The 16280-nt window shown below is 38.8% G+C and overlaps 1 protein-coding gene across 6 annotated transcripts in view; it reads right to left on the bottom strand.

The window, feature by feature from the left end:
* The window catches only part of TCAIM (T cell activation inhibitor, mitochondrial), a 37446-nt gene that overhangs the window by 12668 nt on the left and 8498 nt on the right, over window positions 1-16280 (bottom strand). For 5 of the 6 annotated variants that reach the window (XM_055414492.2, XM_055414494.2, XM_055414491.2 and 2 more), the window contains exons 2-5: window positions 14890-14962; window positions 9499-9634; window positions 7102-7255; window positions 2906-3158 (exon numbers count right to left, since the gene is read on the bottom strand). In XM_055414492.2, coding sequence (XP_055270467.1) covers window positions 2906-3158; window positions 7102-7255; window positions 9499-9634; window positions 14890-14918 — 572 coding nt within the window. In that variant the 5' untranslated portion in view covers window positions 14919-14962. Of the gene's footprint in view, window positions 1-2905; window positions 3159-7101; window positions 7256-9498; window positions 9635-14889; window positions 14963-16059; window positions 16265-16280 lie in introns of those variants that run through there. The other variant, XM_055414493.2, reaches the window with a different exon arrangement.

A 16280-nucleotide genomic window follows, 5' to 3' on the forward strand; every position in this document is an offset into this window, starting at 1 on the left:
CCAGTCAAATATGTATCCTGAAGGCCTAACAGTATAAGGAAGACACATCTAGCAAGGAGGAGAGAGATAAGCAACTGGAATAGAACATATGAGCTTCTATGAGAACAAAGCAAGAATGAATTACTTCTGCCTGGAAGGTTCTACGGAGCACGTGTAAGTGACCTGGAACCTGAGAGATGGATCAGGTTTTCCCAGGCAGGTTAGTGAGAGGGAAGGGCATGCCCACCAGGCTAGTACACAGGGAACTATGAGATGAACCAGATCACACAATGCCCTGGGGTGGGGTGGGGCATGAGATGAGACTGGAGAGGGATGTGTGTGTGTGCGCGTGTGTGTGACAGAGATAGGGAGATCATCAAATGTCTCGCACGTTGGGATAAGAAACCGGGACCTTGCACTCTTAAGTAAAGGTATCCTATGGTTTTTTTGGCTGCTGTAGGGATCTTAGTTTCTGGAGAGAGGTGAACTCGGGCCCTCTGCAATGGAAGTGCACAGTCCTCATCACTGGACCGCCAGGGGAGTCCCTACATTCCACATTTTTTTGATTCACTAATTGTGCGCAGTTGTTAATAATTCTTCCTACTCCCCTTTTAAGAATATCGGTAAAGGCTTTGTCATTTCTGCATGGTGTGTGAGAAATAAGAAAAGTAAAAATATCCTACTTTATGTCATGATTATTATTACAATTTTCCCATTTTTCCTCATTTATTAAGTAATACGTATTAATTTACTTTAAATTAGGTAAGAAAAAGGATCATTTGTAGACAAATGAATTATCAAGCAAATACCATGTTTCCTTTCGGGACCAAATGTCTTAAAATGTGGACTGAAATAGAATCTTATGATTATTATATATTCATAACCTGATTTTTTGAATTCTTACATTTAATGTATAAAATTTAAGTGGCCTAGTTTAACAATTTTTCTGTTTTGCTTCTAAACCCTGAGACAAAAACGAAGGTTCTACGTTGGCATTTATCTGTCTGTGTAGATATTAGATCTGTCTATGTGATAGTTTCAGGTGAACCATGAAGGGACTCAGCCACACACATACATGGAGTCGTCATTCTCTATTAAATCAGTTTAAGGGGACTGCAAGATCTGTTATAAACAAGGCTAAAACATGTAACGCTGGATCATTAATTTCATTTGCCAAAACTAAGAAAAGCTATATTGCTAATAATGGGGTTTACTTCATTGTCTGACAAGATACATAGCAGTGGACACTGCATTTTGTCAATAAATTAGAATGTTAAATTTCCACCGACTTCAATTTCTAAAACAATGGTTGACTCAATTTATGTTATCTTCTTGGAGAGGAGACAAGTCAAAATGACATGATCTGAGCTAGTGCTGGTAATTATTGGGCTTTCCTGGTGGCGCAGACGGTAAAGAATCCATAGTAGCATCAATTAAAAAAAAAAAGTATACCTATGGAGAAAATCAAAAATTCATAGTAACACAGCTCATCTACACTCAGGAATTTTCCTTAAGACAATGTATCTCCTACCAAAACAGCAGACACTTTTATTCAGTCAACACTAGTGAAATTAACAGAGGCACTGTTCCAAAAACCCGCCCCCTCCAAAAAAAACAGGCCCTTTACATTCATTGCTGAGTCACTTCCACTGCTATCATCTGTATTAAGCTACTTTACATTTCCATATTAAACACTGAGTTCTCCACACTGCGCCTACAGCACTTCACAGTCACACTTATTTAACGGTTCTTTAATTCAGTGTTAATAAAAATGATGGATAGGTTTTATGAATCTGTGAAGCAGATTAGTATTAGAGAGAGAGATGATTAAAACATAGTCCCTACTCTTAAAGACTCATTATCTATTAATAGTATAATATAATATAATGTAAGAGAGTCTTTTATTAAAGACTCAAGAATTTCACTGGATGAACTACATACAAGTAAGGAAATTATACTTGGCTTGGACAAGGAACCAGTGAAATAGCAGTTATCTTGGGGAACTGGCTTTTCCCAGTTCCAATCTTTATTCATTAGTTTGCCAGCTGACTAATTCTGAGTTCAGGGTCCCTGGAACAGTCTTTTCACAATGGTTACACATTTGGCACCAGACCAAAACTGCACCCCATGAAACACTCAACTGAACCACAGGCTAATTGCTTCTCTGAATTTAATAGGTTATTCTTAAGCCTCTTGACTTAACGGTGCAACAAATCTTATTCTTGCTCTTTTGCCCTGACTTATCCAATCCCACTTTTTTCTATACTGAAAGGTATAGGTAACACATTCTCAAACTTTGGTTCATCTGGACACACTGTGAGGAACACCTCTTAAGGGTGTAAGCAGAGCAATACCCTCTTAAGGGTGTAAGCAGAGCAACACCCCCTTAAGGGTGTAAGCAGAGCAACACCCCCTTAAGGGTGTAAGCAGAGCAACACCCTCTTAAGGGTGTAAGCAGAGCAACACCCTCTTAAGGGTGTAAGCAGAGCAATACCCTCTTAAGGGTGTAAGCAGAAGCCTCCTGGGCTGGAATCCAGTGCATGTAAGGCTGGGAAACTCTCTTCTAGCTCATCCTCAAAACAAAACAATTCTGTGTTTGGCATCAAAGGCAAAAAGAAAAAAAAAAATCAAATACCATTAGAAGTATTCTGGCCACTTTGAGTAGGAAGTATGAGATCTCTTTTGTAATGGTTACTGGGTTAACTATATTGATTGCATTACTTTTCCTGGAAAATTAAAAAAATTTTTTCAATTAAAACTTTTTTCTTTTGGACGCACCACATAGCATGCAGGATCTTACTTCCCCAACCAGGGATTGAATCTGTGCCCCCTGCAGTGAAAGCTCAGAGCCTTAACCACTGGATCACCAGGATCTTAGACTATAATTTTAAACATAAACAACAGGTAAGTAAAAACTCTTACATACGTTAGGGTTGTTTCCATTCTCCAGACTTGCTCGAGGTCTTCATCAGGGTCCTTGAATCCAGTAAAGGAGTAGTAAGACTTGTCCCATTTGATGGGCCTGTCAGATGTCCTTTTGGCCTCTTTGAGAGGCTGGGAATGCACATTAGTATTCAAGCTTTGGACATGTTCAATAGATAAACTGCAGGAGTTGAGAATATATAACACTGTGCTTAGCAGATCTCTGGTGTGCAAAGTAAATTTGACTGCTCGAAATCCTAGAGAATATAATTCCCCCAAACAGTTAATACAGATGATTATTTGCTTTACTTCAAAAACATTTTTTTCATACAACATTTATAGAATCAAAATCTTTTAAAACTCTCCATTACCAATTAAAATTCACCCTATTGAAAAATCATCTGTAAATGCAAAATGATGTCCCTTCTCCGGAACTGTACCATACTATCTTGATCTTTATGAAGTTCTCTGTCAGTTCCCTCTTCTAGTTTGGCACCAGTGACCCCGGCTCAAGAAGAGGATTAAGAATATTTTTCAGTGCTATTCATAAATTGTATCTCTACAGTCTAAAGAATGGGAAACTTCTATTAAGCAAGTGTCCACCAAAGAGAGTCTCCAGGGCTAAGGCCCAGGGATAGGGTAGCGGCAGGGGAGGCTGCCCGGGGACAGTGGTTCGTGCAGGAGGCCAATCCAGTCTCAGTGGTCACAGAAACTCATCTCAAATTTTCTCTATGATTAATAGTGACTGTGCTTATACTCCCCTATCCCCATCTTGTGACTGAGTATTTTCAGAAGTGACTCAAAATTCCCTAATTTTTTAAAAGTCAGCACTTCACAATCTGATTTTAATACAGGCAGTCACTGTGCTCAGACTACTAATCTAACTTGTTAAGTCAACAATAGGAAATCCACTGGGTTCCCTTGCTACTTATTGTTTATTAAACTTGGCAGTAGTTGAATGTATATCACTTTTCAATCAACATTCGCATCGGGTGCCATTATTCTCTCCTTTGAAATGTGAAGAAGCAAAGGCTCAAGGGGTTAAGAATAGTGAGTGAGGGTTTACATCTGAGCCGACACCATGCCAAGCATTTTTCTCACTATAAATAACATGCTGACCCCTTTTTCTTTAAAATTTTTTAAAAATTGGATTTAAAAATTATATAAGTATTATATAAGTACATCCTTATTGTAAAGTGATACATATAAAGTAAAAGTCTGTTGACAGGCACACAATTTCACCAGATACAATCCTATTAGCAGTCAAGGACACACTGCCTTATATGGTGGCTACTCGGCATATGTGGCTATTTAAAATTAAATTGATTAAAATTAAGTTAAATTTAAAATTCGGTTCCTGGTCACACTAGCTCCACTTCAAGTGCTCAGGAGCCATACAGGGCCAGAGCCGGCTGTACCAGACATGCACACACACACACGAGTGACATCACTGAAGAAAGTTCTCTGCAACAGCACTGCTCTAGACCTTTCCTATGTGCTTTGTATGCATGTTACACATGCTGCTACTGCTGCTAAGTCACTTCAGTCGTGTCCGACTCTGTGTGACCCCATAGACGGAAGCCCACCAGGCTCCCCTGTCCCTGGGATTCTCCAGGCAAGAACACTGGAGTGGGTTGCCATTTCCTTCTCCAATGTGTGAAAGTGGAAAGTGAAAAGTGAAAGTGAAGTCGCTCAGTCGTGTCCGACCCTTAGCGACCCCACGGACTGCAGCCTACCAGGCTCCTCCATCCATGGGATTTTCTAGGCAATAGTACTGGAGTGGCTATGTTACATATGACATACACACTTATGTCTTTGCACACACACATCCCTATGGTGTGAATTGCTCCATTTAAACATATAAACTCAGCTGTGTCCGACTCTTTGTGACCCCATAGATAGTAGCCTGGAGGTTCCTCTGTCCATGGAATTCTCCAGGCAAGAATACTGCAGTGGGTTGCCATTCCCTTCTCCAGGATATCTTCCTGAGCCAGGAATCGAACCCAGATCTCCTGAACTGCAGGCAGATTCTTTACTGTCTAATCTACCAGGGAAGCCCCATATAAACTACACCATTCTGCATGTATTACTTTGACCTTGCTTTTGTTATTTAACCTGGGGGACTCCTCCATATCTGTATGTATATGTCAACCTCTTTCGTTTTAGTAGTACTATGCTAATCCACATAATGAATGTAGCATAATTTATTTTACACTTCTGAAACTGATGGGCATAAAAATTGTTCTTAATTATTCACCATTCCATTCAAGGCTGAAATATGTTTTTCGTTTCTTCACCACTGATGACAGTCATCACAATCTAGATTGTTCTCAGAGATACCTATTCTGCCTGCCACACAGATTTACAGAGTCTAGAACATGCAAACTAAGAAAGAGTTTTTAGTTGAATCATTGATGATAATGTGAGAGAAATACTGGTAGAATTATTTTAGGCAGTGAGAGAGGAAATGAAAATCCAAATTCCTGCAGTTGAGGTTCGGAAGAAATAGTTTATCCTCAGAAGAGATGAGTCAAGGAATAAATCTCAATTTCTCTCGCAATTTATCAGCTCCATTAATCACTTAATTCAATGTAAGAGCTGCTACATAGTTTGGAATGCCTGTGCCAGACTTCATACATCCTTTATTGGGAATATTATCTAATTAACTCAGTTTGCATTGATTACTAAGGCTAAACATTTTTACAAGGTTATTGGCTACTTGTTGTTCAATCATTTAGTTGCGTCCGACTCTTTGCAACCCCATGGACTACTGTAGCCCATAAGGCTCCTCTGTCCATGGGATTTCCCAGGCAAGAATACTGGAGTGGGTTGCCATTTCCTTCTCCAGGGGATCTTCCCGACCCAGGGATGGAAACCTCATCTCCTGCTTGGCAGGTGGATTCTTTGCCACTGAGCCACCTGGGAAGACCTATTGGCTCTTTATGGGTATTATTTCTTGAAGTGCCTAGACACTGTTTGCCAATCTTTGTAACTGAGCTACTCTTTTCTTTCTGACACCTAAAAACTCCATATATACTAACATTATCTTTTTCTCACTTATGCTATGTTTTCTCTCATCTCTTAATTATTTTTCACAATCTATTTTTATTTAGTAAATGGTTCAAAGTTAACCATTAACTGAAAGTAGAGGATTTTTCTCTTTACTCAGCCAAAGCTGACTACAGTTATTTGTTTTAGCATTAATTCACAGAAAACTCTCAGTAAATCTTTAAATTGTTTTAAAGTTCATTCTAAAAAAGTTATTTCCTCAAGAATGACAAAAAGGATGGATGTTTAGAGAATAATGGACCCATATATTACTGGGACTCCCCTGGTGGTTCAGAAGGTAAAGATTCTGCCTGCAGTGCAGGAGACCCGGTTCAATACCTGGAGCAGGAAATGGCAAACCACTCCAGTATTCCTTCCTAGAGAATTCCATGGACAGAGGAGCCTGGTGGGCTACAGTCCATGGGGTCGAAAAGAGTTGGACATGCAAAGCAGTGACAAAGGACCAAACAGAAGGCTGTATATTAAGACTGATCAGATTGTAGAAATAGTACGAGGCTGCGGTTAGAGAGTTCAAAGACCCTTCTTCTGTCTCCATGGTCCTGGGACATTACTAAGTTACAATTGGGCAAATACTAGGTACCTTACAGGGTACTTTGAGGACTAGATAAGAAAAGGTAAGCTATACTTTTTAAAAGATATAAATTGTCATATACACATTTAATACTTAAAAACAGCACTGAAATAGGAAGGGGACAAAAAGAAATATTTTAGTTTTCTAGTCAAAAAAGTGGCTCATCCATATATACACTGCCGTATATAAAACAGCTAGTGGGAAGCTGCGCACAGCACAGGGAGCTCAGCTCTGTGCTCAGTGATGACCCAGAGGGGTGGGATGGGGATGGGGATGGGGTTGGGGGAGTTCAAGGGGAAGGGGTTGTATGTGTACATGTAACTTATTCACTTTGTTGTACAGCAGAAACTAACACAACATTGTAAAGCAACTATCCTTAAGGGAAAAAAAAAAGCAGCCAGGAATAAAATCTAAGTCCAGGAAAACACTTGATTAAATGATATTACTTTCGACGACAAGGCTTCACTCCAAAGGTCTTCTAGCAACTTTTAGACAGATTGAACTCATACCAAATGAAGCCCGAAAGGGTGCAAGGGACATATGAGAAATAAGAAATGTACCAGAAGTGCTGAAGTGTTCCTGGCCATCAGAGGGATTCTGATCTGTTTCTCTTACATAAAACACAAGCTGGGTTGGTTTCAAAGACTTGAAGCCTGGTTTCTGAAGGTTTTCTAAGTAGGCACTTAATCTCTTAAGGGAATTTTCATTGACTTCCTGGAAAAAAAAAATTGAGACATTGATATACAAAATAGACAAGGAAACAGCAGAAATTATATCCCAACCTTTTAAACACACCATTGAGTATATTAAAGAATTTACTATTAAAAACTGTTGGGATTTCATAGCTCCTCGGTACAGGATAAAATTGAATCCATACCTCACAACATGTAACTCCACAGAGAAGAGATGTTTAAAAAAAAAAAGCAGCTACAAAAGTATTAGAAGAAAACATGGCTGAGTTCCTTTATAAATGAGATGTAGAAAAAGCCTAACTATGACTAAATATCTCAAGTAATAAATGACTGATAAATCCAATTACATAATAAAACATATAGTACAAGGAACTATATTAAATATCTTGTGATAAACCATAATGAGAAAGAATATAAAATACATATATATGTATAACCGAATCATTGTGCTACTTAGCAGAAATCAACACACTGTAAATCAACTATATTTCAATTTTAAAACAAGCTTAAAAAAACACATAACCACACACACACACAAACAATTCTATAGACAAAAACCAACTCTCAGCTATATTGTGTTGGGGGTGTGATGATTTACTAACTAGAAGGATTTATAGAACTCAGAAAAGCTATTATACTCATGGTTACACTTTATTACAGCAAAAGGATACAGATTAGAATTAGCAAAGGGAAAATGTGTGTAGGGTGGAGTCCAGGAGGGACCAAGTGCAAGGTTCCAGTTGTTCTCTCCCAGGGACGTTGTACAGACAGTGCTTAAGCTCCCAGCAAGGACAGGTGACAACATCAGGAGTGCTGCCAACCACAAAAGCTCATTCAAGCCTTGGGGGCCAGGGCTTTTACTGGGGCACTATGTGCCCATGTGACCGACCTTAGTTATTTGTCTCCAGCCTCCCCAGAGGGTCTCAGACATGAGAAATTAGGCATTTTACCATAACTCACATTGTTAGGATAAACTGTCTGGTGTGGCCCAAGGCTTTGGGCACACAGAAATATTTTTATCAGGCAAGGATATCCCGGGGCTCAGAGCTCATCTCCCAGGAGACAGTGAAGAGCCAGGACTGAAGTCAGGCATTTCTTTGTAACAGAGCAACGTAAGCCTGCCGTTCACATTTTACAGCACATAAAAAAAAGAAAAAAAAAAAAAAAGGTATACTGGGAGAGGACGGAAAACATCACCTAGTACTAAGCTTAATTTTTCCACACACGTTGGATTTAAAAACTGTAAATTGTGAAACATTAAATTGTATTCATGTATGATATTCCCAATAATTTGTATTAATTGATTACATCTCCAAGGTAGTGGATATTTTGCTGTTGATTCAATTTACTAATTAGTTAAAAAGGATCTAATTTCTAACAACCAATATAACAGCCATCATAAGCAGAGTATTTTCCTAAAGCAAAGAAGTAAAACTGATTTATTTTCCATGGTAAGTAGAAAAAGGCAATATAGTAATGTTCTAATTTTCAAGAGTTTTAAATTCCTGTTCAGGTTAAACCAGTTTTCAGTGTGAGGAAGATAAAAGGAACCAATGAGATAATGTCAAAGCATTTGTTTCTGTAATATATTATCTAATGTTAAAAAATACTGGTGTTCCTAATTAAGTTTATCATGAGTTATTTTTCACATCAGTTTGTATTTCTTGAGCACACATGAACTGATGGTACAGGGAAGTGGACCAACAGCAGGCAACTATTCAGCCACTGAAAAACCTTCCTTATATCAACCTTAAAAAAGGGACTGATTACAGTAACAGAGGCCAGAAGTGGTCTTTCTGATCCTCAATTTTACTTTCAAAACTGGTACAGAAAACATGATTTCTCACATACAGAGTTTACATAATATCTTTTTTTTTATTTTAATGAGGACCATTTTTAAAGTCTTTATTCTGTCCTTTACAATATTGTTTCTACTTTATGTTTTGGTCTCTTGGGTGTGAAGCATGTGGGATCTAAGATCCCCCACCAGGGACCAAATCCACACCCTCTGCATTAGAAGGTGAAGTCTTAACCACTGGACCACCAGGGAAGTTCCTAAACGACATCTTCACTGCCAGAAATATGACAGCTTTCGTAAAAAATAAACAATAGCGTTAGTTTCAGTTTCCAGTGCCTACAGTTCAAAGCATTGATTATACCACTATGACAGAACAAACCCAATTTATAGAACTCTCTGTATTACACTGTAGCAAAGGTAAATAAACATAGACTGAATGTTAAACATAAAGAAAAATAATTATTTACCCTTTCCCTGGGGTGTTGTCCAAAGAAATCTGGATGTACAGCAAAATAAAATGGCCTCAAAGCATTGACTGCTTCAGCTCCTGATAAAGCTCTTGATAACAGAAAGCAGTATGGAAGTATCTTTCCTGGACATAACCTTTTTAAAAGACATGGATTTATTACTCACTGGATCACTGACACAGATACAAATCCCCCATGAATAAAGTAACATTAAGATTACTATGTATGGAAAACATCATAGAAACAATTTAGAAATCAGAGTGTAAAACTTCGTGATTTTCTGAAATCTACAAAAGAGTAGATTTCAGTGAGTGCTACATGATTTCTATAAACAGTGGTTATAAATTCCTCTGATGTAACATCATAAGATAATATTTAATAATAATAATAAAACTTCCTCTCAAAAGCCTACTTTGAAATGTAAACTGGCTTCACTGCAAATGATGACAATTTTGTATATCACTTTCTTTTCTGGATTAAAAAAAACCCCGATATCCAAAAGAATAATCTTTATTTTAAAGTGAAAAATAGTTTGAGAATTGTAATGCTTCACAAGAGATATAAAATGTCTTTTAGTTCATTTCATCATTCAGTCAGTTCAGTCGCTCAGTCGTGTCCGACTCTTTGCGACCCCATGAATCACAGCACGCCAGGCCTCCCTGTCCATCACCAACTCCTGGAGTTCACTCATGCTCACCGGTAAAATTTTCCAGTTAGATACCTTGACATCTCATTCTCAAATTTTGGCATAACTCACCTTGGAGTGTTTTTTTTTAAAAGTAGTTTTAAATCCAAATGAAATTATTTGCAATTTCTGGGAAGCACTTTCATGACTTCTATTTTGGAATGTAATAATTTACCTTTTTCACTCTATGATGGGCTGTGAAGTGAAAGTCGCTCAGTCGTGTCCAATTCTTTGTGACCCCAGGGACTGTAGCCTGCCAGGCTCCTCTGTCCATGGGATTTTCCAGGCAAGAATACTGGAGCGGGTTGCCATTCTCTTCTCCAGGGGATCTTCCCAACCCAGGGATTGAACTCAGGTTTCCCGCATTGCAGACGGATTCTTTACCATCTGAGTCACTAGGAAAGTCCCAATGGGCTGTGAAGAAGTCTCTAAATACTGTGCCCATTTTGGTCTCCTACATTAGGTGCACTGAATCTTTGGGGAAGTTTTCTACTTTTACAATAACTGAGGGACTTCCCTGGTGGTCCAGTGGCTAGGACTGAGTGCAGACCTCAATGCAAGGGGTCCGGGTTTGTTTCCTGACCAGGGAAGTAGATCCCAAATGCACAACTAAAAGATTCGTGTGCAGCAAGGAAGACCTGGCATAGCCAAATAAATATATATTTTCAAAAAATAAAACGATATTATAGAATCATTTCTGGAGATTAAAAAAAAAAAACAATCTGAGCACCACTATCATATTTTCAGATTACCTTTCTTTTTTTTTCAACCTGTACTTAACCTTCTATAAAATCAACATACAGGCTGTGTATTAAGGATTATAAAACAGGAGTTTGGACCGTAAAGGAAATGCCGAAAGTCCTCAATAGGAGGCAGGAGAAGTAAATGTTAGTGACAGCTCCATTTCCTCTCTATCTGAGTTTAAGTCCCCATTCCAAATGTGTGATGGACACTTTGGCTATCCTGTCAGCCTCTCAAATTATGTCTTAAAAAAAGGAGCTGAGGTCATTACTTTTCTTCTAAACTCAGCTTGGATACAAAAGGCAAGGAAGCAGCTGGACAGTGCCATCCAGGGTTACATTCTTTATTTCTGTTACTGAGGTCCTCTTTTCTTCCTGTTGCCAGTGCAGAACCCCTCAGATCTACTGTTGCCTGAATTAGAGCACCAGCCCCACCTCATTTTCAGTCCTGAAGTCTTACTTCTTCTTACTTTACAGCGTCCTTTGACATCATTCCTTCTTCCCACCAATGATCACCACAAAACTGGACTGCACTGCCTCCTAATCAGTATTCTTCTGTTTCTTTTCCCTAACCATGCTGTATACAGGTTAATCTTCCTAAAATCCCATTATCCTTGGATTCCTTACTGAAACACCTTTGATGGTGTTTCAACTCCTGCAGAGTAAAATCCACTCAGTCTGGTATTTATAACTTCCAATCTATCTTTCCAACTTGATCTCCAAGCACTCCTGACAGAAACCCTCATTTTCAGCCCCACTGGCGATCTGCCTTGTCCTTCCCTTTCTTCTCATGATTTCTAAGCTCTCAGACATCCTCTCTGTTCCCCACTTCCGTCTGTCCAAATTGTACTTACTCATTCACCAATTACTGCAGTCCTAGCGATGTGCCAGGAGGCAATGCGCCCAGTCCCCCAGAACCTTCCCTCTTGTATCCTCATTATAAAGTCTTTCCCTCTTCTAAGCTTTAATAAAACAAACTGTGTGCCCCACATACGTGGAACAGAATACCATAAAGTAGAAATGATATGTTTTCATCCTCCTCAATTACCATGGCATCCTTGAGGACAGGAAAAACATTTCACAGGTATTTACTGTTGTTCGTTATGCTAGTTTGGGTCTGCTGAAAAGCAGAAGTCAAGACAGAAGGAGATGTGCATGAGAATGACTGGGAAAGAAAGGAAGCAGGGAGACTTTTCAGACCATGGTTCAGGCCAGACACCTACAGAAGGAGAAAGGGAAGGGAGGAGCCTTGGGGAGGATGTCTGGGGCTGCTGTCCGGTCCTGAGAAGGGTTCGGTCCTGCCAATGGGAAGTCTTCCAGCCAGTCACACACTGGGGGCATCCTGTGTCCTGCTGGAGTGAGCCTGACTCGGTATTCCTCTTCCCCTCAGCCACTGATGGCCTCAGGGCAAACCCTGAGGTAGACCAAGATGGGCGGGAGAGCTCAGAGGCTCCCACCACAGGGTCTGGCTAATGTATAGTAAATGACTGTGCAGCAGCTATTTAATGCAAGGCAATAAGAGCAAAAAAACTAGAGAAATGCTGGGCTGAATGAAGCACAAGCTGGAATCAAGACTGCCAGGAGAAATATCAATAACCTCAGATATGCAGATGACACCACTCTTATGGCAGAAAGTGAAGAAGAACTAAAGAGCCTCTTGATGAAAGTGAAAGAGAGTGAAAAAGTTGGCTTAAAGCTCAACAGTCAGAAAACTAAGATCATGGCATCTGGTCCCATCACTTCATGGCAAATAGATGAGGAAACAGTGGAAACAGTGGCTGACTTTATTTTTCTGGGCTCCAAAATCACTGCAGATGGTGATTGCAGCCATGAAATTAAAAGACGCTTGCTCCTTGGAAGGAAAGTTATGACCAACCTAGACAGCATTTTAAAAACCAGAGACATTACTTTACCAACAATGGTCCGTTTAGTCAAGGATATGGTTTTTCCAATAGTCATGTATGTATGTCAGAATTGGACTATAAAGAAAGCTGAGTGCCGAAGAATTGATGCTTTTGAACTATGGTGTTGGAAAAGACTCTTGAGAGTCCCTTGGACTGCAAGGAGATCCAACCAGTCTATCCTAAAGGAGATCAGTCCTGGGTGTTCATTGGAAGGACTGATGTTGAAGCTGAAACTCCAATGCTTTGGCCACCTGATGTGAAGAGCTGACTCATTTGAAAAGACCCTGATGCTGGGAAAGACTGCGGGTAAGAGGAGAAGGGGGAGACAGAGGATGAGATGGTTGGATGGCATCACCTACTCAATGGACATGGGTTTGAATAAACTCCGGGAGTTGGTGTTGGACAGGGAGGCCTGGTGTGCAGTGGTCCATGGGGTCGCAAAGAGTGGGACTGAGCGACTGATCTGAACTGAAAGCAATATTGTGTTGCTTTACTGAGTGTGTGTGTGTTGCTTTAGATTGAGCAAAACTGGCACATGAAACTTCTTTTGTAAAGGGCCAGAAAGGAAATATTTTAGGCTTTCAGGGCCATCTGGTTTGTGATGCAACTGTGCAACTCCACTGCTGTAGTGGGAAAGGAGCCACAGGCAAGAAATAAAGGAAGGAGGTGGCTGGGGGCGAATGAAGCTTCATTTACACACACACAGACTGTACAGTCAACTTAGTTGTGAAATCAATTTAGTAATCCATGACCAACATGAAAAACACACACACAAAAACAACCCAGAAAATATATCTCAGAACAGAAAATATTCTGGGATATTATGTGTGGCAAGGTTAACTACTGTTATGAAACTTTTATTTTTATGGATTAGAGTTAAAATATCGTTTTCTAAAGACTGAGATCAAAAAAGCTAGAAAACTGTGTCTCTATCCACAACAACTAGTACTCACTGCCATCATATCATCAGATACCACAACATACAGAATGTCTCAACATCTGCCCAACAACTTTTTGGGATGCTGTCCAGTATCTCACAGCTTCTTTTGTTTCTCTTTTCTTCTTCTTTTAAACAATTTATGTCATAAATTCAGTGAGACAAAGTCTCCCTTTATTGGATAATCCTCATCATAAACTGAATTGGTGGAAACAGTCTGTTCCCCCTAAAGACACTCCTTTTAACAGTGACTATTTACTGAGATAGTCACATATCAACGCCTAATTATTTAAAAGTACTAATTAGTGCCAAACGTGTTTTAGTAATCTAAAACTTGACATGTCATTTTTTGGGGGGAGATTGTGCCCTGAGGCATGTGGGATCTTAGTTCCCTGACCAGGGATTGAACCTCTGTCTCCTGCATTCGAAGTGTGGAGTCTTAACCACTGGACCACCAGAGAAGTCCCTGACATTATTTCTATGGAACAGATAAAATTTTATTTTGGTTATATACTTTGAGCCAAATAAATTTACCTTTTTTGACTTGGCTACCAAGAAGCCAGAAATCTGATATTTGAATAATTGTCTAATCAGTTCTACTTTTTAAACAAATGATCTTTTTTCTCTAGAGGACATCTGGTTTTCATTATGATTAACTGTATATGTGCCTATTACTATGCCAATCAAATTTTACTGAGCTCCTTAAATCCTTTCCTGAAACAGGTAGCATTTAGACTATATAAATAGCAAATATAACGATCAAATGAGCTTATTATACAATTTCAATATAAAGTGGTTTTCTATATAACAGCAACAGACTTGAGGGCACCATGGCAAGACCTGTGCTAAGGACAAACTATCTTCATTTCCTCTTAAACTTTTCATACTGAACTATTTTGAAAGATGTTATCTATTCTTTTCACCTTTTACTCTGAATAGATACTTGGGAGAAAGACATGGATGTTTACATGAATTTTATTTTTCTTACTCCTGCCCTCCACCATAATACAGACAAAATATTTAGAATTTGATAAATTATAATAAATTGAAATTAAACACCTAACAGCTTCCACATACTCCCTCCACCTCCCAAATACTAATAACAGATTGAACCACAAAGCTTACCTCCTCACAGGTCTCAGGTGGCAAAACATTTCTGAATATATATGTAGGTCAAGTTCCAGGCATCCATTAATCACTTAAAAAGTTAAGCAGATACCAGTAATGAACAAATGGAATTTGAAATTAAAAGCACATTACCATTTACATTAGCAACCCCCAAAATGAAATACTTAAATTATAAATCTAACAAAATATGTAGAAGATCAATGAGGAAAACTGTAAAACTTGGATAAAAAAAAATCAAAGAAGAATGAAATGGAGAGATATTCCAAGTTCATGGACAGAAACACTCAATTTTGCCAAGATGTCAGTTCTTTCCAACTTGATTTACAGATTCAATGCAATCCCAATCAAAATCTCAGCAAATTATTATTTGGAAATAATAACTATTATTATAATAGTTTATATGTAGAATAAATAGAATAGCCAACTCAACCCTGAAGAAGAATAAAGTTGGAAGACTGACATTAGTGGACTTCAAGACTTACTGTAAAGTTACAGTAAGTAACTGGTGAAAGAATACACAAATAGATCAGTGGGACAGTAAGAGAGCCCTGGAACAGATTCCCAAAAATACAGCCAACTCGTCTTTGACAAAGGCACTGCTATGGAGCAATGATACTCTTTTCAACAAATAGTACTGGAACAACTGGACATCTATATGCAAAAATCTTAATCCAGTCATACAAGTTACACACTTCACAAAAATTAACTCAAACTGGATCAAAGACCTAAATATAAAACACAAAACTACAAAATTCACAGACAAGTACCTAGGAGAAAACCTAGATGACCTTAGGTATGTCAGTGACTTTTCAGATACAATACCAGTCTGTGAAGGAAAGAACTGATACGCTGAATTTCATTAAAATTAAAAAGTTTGCTGTGTGAAAGACAAAGTAGAGGGAAAGAAAGAACAAACCACAGACTGGGAGAAAATACTTGCAAAGGACTTACATATCTGACAAAGGATTGCTATCCAATATACACCAAAAATATCTTTAAAACTCAACAACAGGAAAATGGACAACCTGATTAAAACATGGGCCAAAGATCTGAACAGAAACCTCATGGAAGAAGATACACAGATGGCAAATAAGCACATAAAAATACGTTTAACATCATAGGTCTTCAGGGAAATGCAAATTAAAACAACGATATACTACAACACACCTATTAGAATGGCCAAATTCAAAACACTGACAACAAATGCTGGTGAGGATGTGGAGCAACAGAAACTCTCATTCACTGCTGGCGGGAATGCAAAACGATACAGCCACTTTGGAAGGCAGTTTGGAAACTTCTTGCAAAACTAAACAGGCTCTTACCATATGATCCAGTAACCACACTCCTTAGTATTTATTCAAATGAACTGAAAACATGTCTACACACAA

Source organism: Moschus berezovskii, chromosome 24 (genome assembly GCF_049115385.1).
Source record: "Moschus berezovskii isolate FMDL1 chromosome 24, NW_MosBer_1.0, whole genome shotgun sequence".
Lineage (NCBI taxonomy): Eukaryota > Metazoa > Chordata > Mammalia > Artiodactyla > Moschidae > Moschus > Moschus berezovskii.